Source organism: Sinocyclocheilus rhinocerous, unplaced genomic scaffold, assembly GCF_001515625.1.
Source record: "Sinocyclocheilus rhinocerous isolate Xijiao unplaced genomic scaffold, SAMN03320098_v1.1 scaffold921, whole genome shotgun sequence".
In the NCBI taxonomy this organism is placed as follows: Eukaryota; Metazoa; Chordata; class Actinopteri; order Cypriniformes; family Cyprinidae; genus Sinocyclocheilus; species Sinocyclocheilus rhinocerous.
Window position 1 is genome coordinate 590,689 of NW_015640057.1, and position 11,652 is coordinate 602,340.

Below are 11,652 nucleotides of genomic sequence, written 5' to 3' on the forward strand. Positions count from 1 at the left end.
TAAAACTGTACATTTTAGAGTGGCCTTTTATTGTGGCCAGTCTAAGGCACACCTGTGCAATAATCATGTTGTCTAATCAGCATCTTGATATGCCTCACCTGTGAGGTGGATGGATTATCTTGGCAAAGGAGAAGTGCTCACTAACACAGATTTAGACAGATTTGTGAACAATATTTGAGAGAAATAGGCCTTTTGTGTACATAGAAAAAGTCTTAGATCTTTGAGTTCAGCTCATGAAAAATGGGGGCAAAAACAAAAGTGTTGCGTTTATAATTTTGTTCAGTGTAGTTCAGGTATGTTTTTTTTAAGATTTATTATTGGCGTTTTTTGCCTTTATTACAATAGGACAGTGTAGACGAGACAGAAAGCGAAGTGGGAGAGAGAGGGTGGGTAGGATCTGGAAAGGTCCTCGAGCCGGGAATTGAACTCGGACGCCCGTAACGCAACAGCGTCATATGTCGGCGCACTGCCCCACTAGTCTATTGGCACCGATGGTTCAGGTATGTTTGACTAAGATTAGAGCTGCAGGATAGAAGCCCTCCAGGTACAGGGTTGGCTATGCCTGCCCTAGAGTCTACAGATGCATTTGTGAGTTTTTGCAGAATCATAAAAAAGTCCTAGGTTTCTTAGGATTGGCAAAATTGGTAACTATTACCGCTTTTCTACTGGGACTGGTGCAGGAGCAAGAGTGGAGGCTTGGCCAGGGCTCGTTTTCCAGTGACCAATGACTGATCAAGACCAGCAAGATTTCAGGCTGGTTTGGAAACAGAATTTGGGCACCAAATATTTTTTGTGTATGGAAAAGCACAGCTCAATTTCAGATTTGGCACTGGCACCAGCCCCAGAAAAGCAGAATCTGAGCATTCTGGCATGCTAGCAGGGCTGAGCAGTACAGTCGAGGTCTCTATGTAATTCCTAGGGCCTGGGGTCAAGGTCCTAAAGGATAAGCCCCAGGAAGAGTGTCCCTACCTTGCAGAGCGTTCCCCAACAACGCATCCAGTTCTGGGTTAAACTCTGCCTTCTCTTTCAGCATGTGGAAGAGCAGCTGGTTTTGGGTGGCACTGTTGATCTCAGTTTGCTTGAGACGCCCTTCCAACACCTTTATCTGAGATTCCTTCTGAGCAGCCTGCAGACCCTGAAAGCACACAATCAGGATGAATGACAAATGTGCTAATGCTTGAAAAATGATTGAAACTGTATGAGAATTGATCTTTTCACTTTATAGACTCTAACACAGAAGACCAAGCAGGGTAACAGTTTTGTGACTGGATACCTTGTTGATAGCCATGGACATAAAATGATCCAGTAGGAATCGAGTTTCAGACAGAGTGCAGGAACCAACCACAGCCGAGACATCAACAGCATCACCCTCCTCCTACATATGAACAACAACAGTAAGCCCTCGATATAATTCAGTCAAACTCCATTTATACTAACTTCAATGGTTTGATTTAGGCTGCATTTACATTGCATGGTGACCCAATTTCAATTTTTTTCCTCAAATGTGGCACAGATCGGATATGACCCACAAACGTGTAAGCAGGAAAAAACACATGGATTTCGATATTCTCAGATCGGTTTCAGGCTTCATTCATATGTAGAAATAAATCTGATGTGAATCGGATACGTGCATTTGCGTCTGCCATGTAAGCAGACAGATCGGATATTTCAGGTGGACGCTTTCCTGGACAGATGCTTTCATGGTTTTCCCACGGAACTGAGCTACTTTTATACTGTTGTTTGATGGAGTGGATTCCCGACGGAGGAAAACCATGGAAAAAACATGACTGGGCTAGTTTTGATTAACAAGTACTCTAGTTTCGTTTTGCAGACCTGGCAACCCTGTTTCCAGATCAGTATGTCTATCTTTGTTTGTTTTGCCAAGCGTATAGAAGAAGAAGAAGATGTTTTATTTATATAGTGCCTTTCCATAGCTCAAGGTCACTTTACATAATGCTAAATTTGTATAGTGTAATTGCAGAGATTTAAAGAAAACTTCCAGTGGTTTAATACAATAATTAAAGAATACAGATCTAAGTAGTTTTATTGATTAAAATCAGATAATCAGAATTTGATCATTTCAGTTAAATGACCGAAACATTACAAAGGGTAATTTCGGTGATGGTACCTAACGTCAGTGAAATCATTCAGAATCATTTCATTGAACTGATGCAGTGTCATTACAGTAAACTGATTCAGATCATCAGCTTTAATTAATTAATTACATTTGTATCTTTGCTCTGTTGTATTTATTTGTGTTATTACTTGTAATTTGTTTAATTGTTCTTATTTTACTACTAAATGTTTTCTCTTTAATAATGTTTAAACTTTATATTAGTTAGGCTAGTAGTTTTTGTATCAAAAATGGAATTACAAATTGTGAAATTTCACTTCTATCTAAAAATGTGTTCATAAAACAAGTGAAATACTACACAACTACTTCAGATATGTGGTCAAGCAGAACGCTGCATTTATGAATGTAATGTATGTGTGTGTAAAGAAAGATTGTGATTAATCTTGTGATTAAGAAATCGCAATATTGATCAAAAAAATCGTGATCGTTTTTTGTCCATATCACACACAGACCTAGTCTATATGTGGTTGTTCATTGCTATAAAGTAAAGACGGTTACATCTTACAAAAGATCTATGTAGTATAACCAAATTACATTTATTTTCATATTAAACATCACAACAGACAATTACCACTCAGTTTAGCACTTTCAAACATGATATTTAATCTTAAATTAATCATAAAAATATATTTACATGAATATACATGGATGTACTATATACGTATGTACATTATTACACAATCATACGTTAATATATAATTTATTTATTTACATAAATATATTATGTCATCATAGTTTAATAAACTGTACACGATGCAAGTGTTCTGGGAGTAGGGAGCAGTGAACACTACGTAGTGATCCTGTCAATCGGAAAGCATCTAAAGCAGTTTCAGCCAACTGATTGCGAGTCGCCTCACCTTGGCTTCCTCCATCTGCATGATGTTGGCCTGGCAGTCAGAGATGCTGTCGTTGATGTAGTCGATGTTGGCCAGCAGAGACTCCAGCTCCTCATTCAGAGACTGAACGTCTTTTTCTACCTCCGGTTCTTCTGCCAGCAGTCTCTCTCTCTTTCTGCCGATCTTATCCCGCCGGCGCGTCAGCTCTTCACGTTGCTGTGAAAGGGATTTCAAATGACGAGAAGCTGAACAATTTTGTACATAGCCTTATTTTTCTTTTTATTTTAGTAAATGTTATCGCCAGTGTTGGGGTAATGCATTACAAGTAACAAGTTATGTAATCAGATTACTTTTCTATATCACTATGAGTTACTTTTTCAAATAAGTAATGCGTGTTACTTTGTTTTCCCATGTATTCACTGCCAGCTCTCCGGTCCCCATGTTGAGAGAAATCGGTAGTAAATTCCTGAGGTTTATTAATTTCACTTTTGGTGTAAAAGGGCCTTTACAATTGCCAAAATTACTTTAGATTTTTTTTGTTATTAAAAAGCAAATAAGCAAGCCCGGCCCAGCCCAGGTGACAAAAAGTAACGCAAAAGTAACATAACGCATTACTTTCCATAAAAAGTAACTAAGTAATGCAATTTGTTACTTTTTTATGTACTGTAATGCATTACTTTTAAAAGTAACTTTCACCTACACTAGTTATCTCACAATTACATAATTTAACATTGTTAAGTAGGTAAAAGGTTGATTCATACCTTTAGAAGACGATTCATGTCGGTCTCCATGTTGGAAATGGTCATGCGTTGCATGATAATATCTGAGACACGGCGTTCCAGACTCTGCCATTTCCCACGAGCCACTCGGGTAGAGTACGCCCCAACCGGCCTGCGATGGTACAATCTAAAGCAAACAGTTGTCCGTCACTGCAGAATGAGGTCATCTCCAGTACACACATGACCGCACATGAAGCCTGTATAATGTACCTGGCTCCATTAGGTGCTCCTGAGGCCGAGTATGTGCGACCTGCAGGTGGTCTGTGAGAGAGGTCCTGGCTTGCCTCCAGCAGGTTCACCTTTCGTGTGACCTTTCCTGATATGGGTCGCACCTGTCTCCTCAGAGAGGTCACCTGAGACACAGCAGCAATCAGTACAGGAAACCTTGGGAAAATGCAGTTTAGCCTCTTCTAACTTGCCAAAATGAACTGAGAGATTAAGAAAATTAAATATATCTAAATACCCAAATTGAAGGATCAATGTTTGTAGGGTAATTTTTCACTTACATAGTAGTAAATCTTCATAATGTTCAAATGTATTCTATGATTTAAGTATTTAGATAATAAATCTACAACTTAGAGGCTCCAAAAAGCATCTGGGAACTTATAGTATTTATCACAATTTTTAATTAGCTTTTATTTTTTATATATATATATATATATAGATCATTTTAGTAATTTTAATTTAATGTAGCTTTATATTATACTTACAATTATACTTATTTTTTTCAGTTAGTTGCCAACGCATAGTGTATAGGTGCATCAGTGTAGTTTTAGTATTATTTATATAATATTATAACATTAAATCATTAGCTTTTATTTTAATATTTTCAGCTTTAGTTTAAGTTTTAGTAATTTTATTATGTGCTTTTTAAATGTTAATTATTATTATAATTTTTTTTTTCAGTTTTAGTAATTGTAGTACTTCCAACTTTAACTTATTTTATTTCAGTTACTTGCCAGGGCAACATTCAATTTTTAAATTTAATTAACATAACATAACATAACATAATATAATATAATATAATATAATATAATATAATATAATATAATATAATATAATATAATATAATATAATATAATATAATATAATATAATATAATATAATATAATATAATATAATATAATATAATTCATCTGTATTTCAGTTACCAAAAACTATTTTTAAGTGCTTAAGTGCATTATATAACAAAAATATCAAAGCAAGTGATTTTTATTTTCAGGGTATTTGCATGTTTAAAAAATGAAATGCATAACCTTAATAATATATTTTAAATTAATAAATATGATTGCGTAATTAAAAACATATCAATGAGTCACACTTTGGAGGTGCAGTAGAGGCAAAATTGAGGGGAATATTTCACCTCCTCAGTCTTCCTGCGCAGGATAAGTTCCTGTTGTCTCTTCTGAGCTTCAAGCAGTTTTAGCTGATGCTGTACAAGAGAAAAACACACAGCACACTGAATGTATTTCACTGTCAGTTAGCTCTTTCATGCTGCATTAGTGTTATCCTCCCATCATGCACCTCTTGTTTGCGCTGGTCCTTCTTAAGTGTGGCGATCTCTCGGTTCCTGCGGGATTCGGCCATCCTGCTCTTCTCCTGCTGCTCCTTCATCTGCTTCATCAGACGCACCTGGCAACAGCCACCATAGCAACAGTCAGCTCATTTCAGTACTGGATTAGCTGTAGGATTCAGGCCATACACATTCATTAGATCAGAGTGTGGACTTGTTTGCAATAGCCACCAAACTACTTATATAACACATAAGGAGAGTAGTAAAGTAGTATGAAATTCTATTAATGTCATAGTTTAAGTCTTAGAATTATCTTAACTTTTCTCATGTAATATTTTTTTTGGGGGGGGAATAACCAAAATTATTAATATGATTAACTGTGATAAATTCAATTTTATAACTGGCATATCATGGAATCAATTTGATTTTGATTTAGTATATACAGTACATATACATATATACAATACATACACACACACACACACACACACATATTATATATATATATATATATATATATATATATTTATGCATTTTCATGAAGGGTAATAATTCTGATACTGATATTACATCTGGAATTGCCAATTTATAAAAATGGAATACAATTTAAATTAATTTGAACTATTGATATTTCTAAAAGATGTTGATTAGTAGTACACTTGTGTGCTTATAACACAATAAATGATATAATTTTGGATGTCAATGTTTATTTTTATAGTCATCTATAAACAATTTAGTGCAGATTTTGATAAAAGGAGCCAATTCTTCAATGATCTCTGCAGTATGTTGGTGTAGGGGTGCTGCGTCTGTGGACCACTAGGAGGCGCTGTTGATAATCAAATATTTTATGCTGTAACGGTGATTCAGCATGTTTCAGTGATTCAGTGCACAGCCATGTCTCCATGGTGACTCTCACTTTGGTTTTCTTCATATCCGCCAGATCCAGCTGTAGCTTCTTCAGTTGCTTCTCGTACTGTGACTGGTTCTTCAGTAGACGAGCGTGTTCCTTCTGAGCCGCCTGTAGTTTCTGGAGCTCTTTGTTCATGACGCCGAGTTTCTTCTCGTACTCTGCTTTTATCCGTTTGGTCTTGTCCTCAGAGCATGACTCCACAGAGCCTAAAACAACACAAAACAAACATACCGCGCAACAAAACAAAATAAACAACCCCCCACAAAACAAAATACAACAAAACATAACATAAAAAACAATACAAAACAAAACAAACAAAAAACACAAAACATAACAAGACAAGACAAAAAAAACAACAAAAACAAAACAAAACAAAACAAAAAAACCCACAAAACACAAGAAGACAAGACAAAACATGAAACAACACAGAACAACAAAAAACACGAAACATAACACAACAAAAACAAACATAACATAAAAAACAATATAAAACAAGCAAATAAACAAAGACAAGAAACAAAACAGAATTTCTTCAGCTTTTATCAGTGCTGACGCAAACATGATCTTCACGCTAGGAGCACTGAATGTGTGTTAGAAGCCATGGCTCCGAAATTAATTTAATAACTTATTGCGTCATATTTTATCATAAAGTCATCATGAAATTTACGCTATTTATGAATGTTTCTGGCCTCATTGTGAATGATTAATTACTGCATGCCCAAAGAAACACTTTAATAATCTTTCATTAAACTTCAATAACTACTTATAACTACTTATAGTCAAAAAAATACTTATTTTTAACTCCTCCCCCAAACGACCAGGCTGCATTCTGGTAGCAGTGCCCACTTTTTAAAACTCAATCTATTCCTGATGGATACAAATAAAAACCTACACTTTTCTTCTGGTTAAACATATGGCAGATATGAAAACTAAAATGGGCTGTTGCTGGCATGTTACGTTTATATTAATTGGACCCCAGCATCGTGCATCACGGCGTAGCGGTGGTATACGTGTCCTTACCCATGTTGTGCAGCACACGGTCTCGCTCCAGCTGCGTGTCTCTGATTTTGCTCTGCAGCATCATGAGTTTCTGCTCATACTGTTGTTTGAGCGTGTGCAGGCGTCTCTGACTGTTCTCAAGCTCATCGATCAGCTTCTGCTTGATGGCGATCTCACACGTGATGTTGGCCAGATCTGCCTGGAAGTCCTCTAATCAATGCAAAAACAATACAAACACTTATGTTTACAAAAAGACGGGCATTAAAACAGGCAACATTTTAAAATTGAAATTGGTTTAAAAAAGCAGAACTATGTGTGACCCTGGAGCACAAAAGCAGTCTTAAGTCGCTGGGGTGTATTTGTAGCAATAGCCAAAAATACATTGTATGGGTCAAAATTATAGATTTTTCTTTTATGCCAAAAATCATTAGGATATTAAGTAAATATCATGTTCCATGAAGATATTTTGTACATTTCCTACCGTAAATATATCAAAACTTAATTTTTGATTAGTAATATGCATTGCTAAGAACTTCATTTGGACAACTTTAAAGATGATTTTCTCAATATTTAGATTTTGTTGCACCCTCAGATTCCAGATTTTCAAATAGTTGTATCTCAGCTAAATATTGTCCTATCCTAACAAACCATACATCAATGGAAATATTATTTATTCAGCTTTCAGTTGCTGTATAAATCTCAATTTTGAAAAATTGACCCTTATGACTGGTTTTGTGGTCCAGGGTCACATATATTATATATGTGCTATATTGTATGTTTACAAAATAGCAAAACTCTTGTACTTCTTTAATTAAAAATAAATAGATCTGGCTTACTAAAATCCTGTTTTATATTATCATATAGCTTTCGTACTAGTATAAATCACTAAAAAGCAGTCATTTTATAAATCATATTGAGGTATAGTTATTATTTCACAGTAAACATCAGTACCCTTCTCATCCAGGTCAGAGTCAGACTCATCTGAGCTCTCCTCCGCATCCATTTCCTCTTCCTCAACGTCCTCCTCGTCTTCCTCTCCATCCCCCTCCTCACGGTCACTGGCCTCCTGAGGGAAACCATTTCATGTCAAAGACTGAATGATGAGCTCCACCTTTGAAATGTGTTCTGATAGGGCAAGCGGGCTGTCAATCATACCATCTCTGGCTCTTGATTGGTGGATTCTAACTGCTCTCTCTCGCTAATCTTCTGTCCGCCGTCATGTGTTTCATCTCTGTTGGCACTGCAGGGGGAAATCAAAACTAGGAATTAAAATCTGTTTTGTAATGTTTTTCAACATATGCTTTTTTTATAAGCAGCATAGATTGTCTGAAACAAAACAGAAAATTAGGAGGGAAGGAAAGATGGTATTATGACAGAAACATGATGCAACAGAAAAGTTAAATGATAACATTAAAAACAAAACTTGCTCTTTTGAAAACAGACAATTCAAAACTTTCTGTGACATTTTAGTAGAGAGATCAATTCTCAGTTGCTTATTAGCATGCCTATTATTAACACATTGGCTGTTTATTAGTGCTTATAAAGCACATATTCTGCATGACCATATTCTACATCCTTAATCCTTCCCAATACCTAAACTTACCAACTACCTTAACTATTAATAAGCAGCAAATTAGGAGTTTATTGAGGCAAATGCTGCAGTTAATGGTTTGTTAATAGCGAGAATTTGACTTTAAAATAAAGTGTGACCAAGTCTTCCTCTCCAGTTTACTTACACCATTTATTAAAAGCATTAAAAAATAGAAATAGAAATGTTGCCTTGGCAACTAACTGAAATATAATAAGTTTAAGTTGATGTGCTAAAATTATTAATACTGAATACTACAATTTAATACTAATATACTAACTATGACTACGAATAATAAAACAAAATTACATCTAAAAATGATAAAAACTGATAAAAATGAGAAAAGCACATTAAAACTAATGAAAAACATGAAAACTGAAAATATAAAAATTAAATATAACTCAAAATCATTAATGATTGCTATACCATTATATAAATAATACTAAATTAACCCTGCATCAGAGGATAGTCAATCATAACAGAGGTCATTTACATACAGTCATCAAAGTACAGCAGCCGAGAGAGAACGAAAAATCATCATACAAAAATAAATGTCCAGTGTTTATGGTAAGAGAATTACAAGTAAACCTTGTTTGGTGAAACATGTGTTGGTGAAATGTCACCCAGACAAGTTCTTACAAGATCTTGTGAGATTCACCCACTGCTTTAAAGGGGTCATATGATGCGATTTAAATTTTTCCTTTCTCTTTGGAGTGTTACAAGCTCTTGGTGCATAAAGAAGATCTGTAAAGTTGCAAAGACATTTAAAAAAATTATAAAAATCAAAAGAAATCAAAGTACACAAATGAAGTATAAACATTTTGTGGGCTGTTCTCCAAGACTGGAAACTACCTGCTGAGAGACAACCAGAATTAAAAGATTACGAGCAGAGATGAAACACAGGGGGTTATGGGTAATTATAGAGGGCAGCGAGGGGAAAGAGAGACACAGGGACAGACCTGTCTTCCTCCACCTCTTCCTCCTCATCCTCCTCTCGCTTGTCACTCAGCAGCTGCTGGAGTCTTCAGCGGTCAGAGGTCAGAGGTGAAGGGTGAAAGAGAGGAAACGAGGAGCACAGAGAGACAGAGAGAGAGGGTACGGTACACACATTAGTAAAGATGGCTGGTGATCACATGGAAATGTTCAATGTGGATAAGGACACATCATATTAAAATATATTATTGCTGATATGATATCCCTGTAGGTTTTTTTTTTGTTGCAGTTTTTCCCTAGTTATTTTAGTCCTCCATTGCATAAAACAACACAAAACACTGAGGAAAAACAACAACAACAACAACAACATAATTTTACAAAAATATCACAAATAAAGGAAGCTTTTAGAACTGATTCAACACAATGGAGAGCAAGTGTTATGCATTAAAGGTGAGATCGGTGTATTTTTCCTCCTTGGACTGATAGGAAATGTAGTTTGTTTGCACAATTTGGATAAAAGAGTGCCATTTTGCAGCAAGCTTTAACCCTTTCTGATACATATTTTCAATAGTTTCACTATTTTTATTATGTAAACAAACCATTGCAATATTATAAACTTGCAAGAAGATACTATCTGGGAATATATATGTGTAGTGTGCAGTGTGTGTGTTGTATCTGACCTCAGTGTGTTTCCCTACTGTTTACCACAGCATGTGTGTTTATATGTTAAACACTGTGGTATCAAATGTTCAGACATGTTCTAATTTGTTACACTGTTTATTTAAGTTTAAATTGTTAGAATGGTTTCTTCTATTATTTTGATCTTTTCATTGTTATTATTATGTTTCTCCACATATATTCCAAGTTTTCATCTTGCCACTTTCTTGGTAAAGAAAACACATTTATTTTATACTCAAATTAATCAAAATGGATTTATAGCATTTTGGAACCAAACTCTTCATATATTAAAAAATAAAAGATAATTTTTTTTTCTCTCTATTCACCATTAGCAGGTGTGGTAAAAGAACCGTTTACAGTCTTTACGATAATGCTTGACATAGTAATTACACATCTGAAAGAGCAATACAGCTCACCATGAAACCAGACAGATCTCACAATGCTTCTGTTTCACACAGCTAGAGACGAGGGGCAATTATTCATAACACACACTCACTCTCAGCCCGTTACCATGGCAACAGCCCCTCCAGATACCACCTCACACTGAGATCACTTTCACCCTCTTATTACCTCTTCTTTTTCTTCTTCTCCTTCCTCTTCAGTTTCTCCAGATCTTTCTTGGCGATCTCAATGATGTCGGAAGTCTCTTGGCTCGGGTCGGGCCCCAGCAGGGCTGGAGAGAATGTTCCAGACGATCCGTAAAACAGCGGACGGCTGGACACTCGCGTGAGGTTTCTCCTCAGGTTTTCATTCACTGCTTCACTCTCCAGAAGTTTGGCTCTGAAATACACACAAAAATTAAGAGTATGTGAGACAGACAGACAGACAGACAGAAGATAGAGACAGACAGACAGAAGATAGAGACAGACAGACAGACAGAAGTTAGAGACAGACAAACAGACAGACAGACAGAAGTTAGAGACAGACAGACAGACAGACAGACAGACAGATAGATAGATAGATAGATAGATAGATAGATGACAGACAGACAGACAGAAGATAGATGACACAGACAGACAGACAGAAGATAGATGACAGACAGACAGACAGAAGATAGATGACAGACAGACAGAAGATGGATGACAGACAGACAGACAGACAGAAGATAGATGACAGACAGACAGAAGATGGATGACAGACAAACAGACAGACAGACATACAGAAGATAGATGACACAGACAGACAGACAGACAGACAGAAGATAGATGACAGACATACAGACAGAAGATAGATGACAGACAGACAGAAGATGGATGACAGACAGACAGACAGAGGATGACAG

The 11,652-nt window shown here is 36.0% G+C and overlaps 1 protein-coding gene across 1 annotated transcript in view; it reads right to left on the reverse strand.

The window, feature by feature from the left end:
- kif21a (kinesin family member 21A) overlaps positions 1-11,652 on the reverse strand; it is a 60,152-nt gene that overhangs the window by 15,910 nt on the left and 32,590 nt on the right. Inside the window, exons 11-23 of the mRNA XM_016568444.1 lie at positions 10,941-11,150; positions 9,719-9,781; positions 8,327-8,411; positions 8,123-8,237; positions 7,193-7,381; positions 6,179-6,378; positions 5,274-5,381; positions 5,113-5,181; positions 3,960-4,102; positions 3,732-3,876; positions 2,992-3,186; positions 1,274-1,375; positions 970-1,135 (exon numbers count right to left, since the gene is read on the reverse strand). Coding sequence (XP_016423930.1) covers positions 970-1,135; positions 1,274-1,375; positions 2,992-3,186; positions 3,732-3,876; positions 3,960-4,102; positions 5,113-5,181; positions 5,274-5,381; positions 6,179-6,378; positions 7,193-7,381; positions 8,123-8,237; positions 8,327-8,411; positions 9,719-9,781; positions 10,941-11,150 — 1,790 coding nt within the window. The remainder of the gene's footprint in view (positions 1-969; positions 1,136-1,273; positions 1,376-2,991; positions 3,187-3,731; positions 3,877-3,959; positions 4,103-5,112; positions 5,182-5,273; positions 5,382-6,178; positions 6,379-7,192; positions 7,382-8,122; positions 8,238-8,326; positions 8,412-9,718; positions 9,782-10,940; positions 11,151-11,652) is intronic.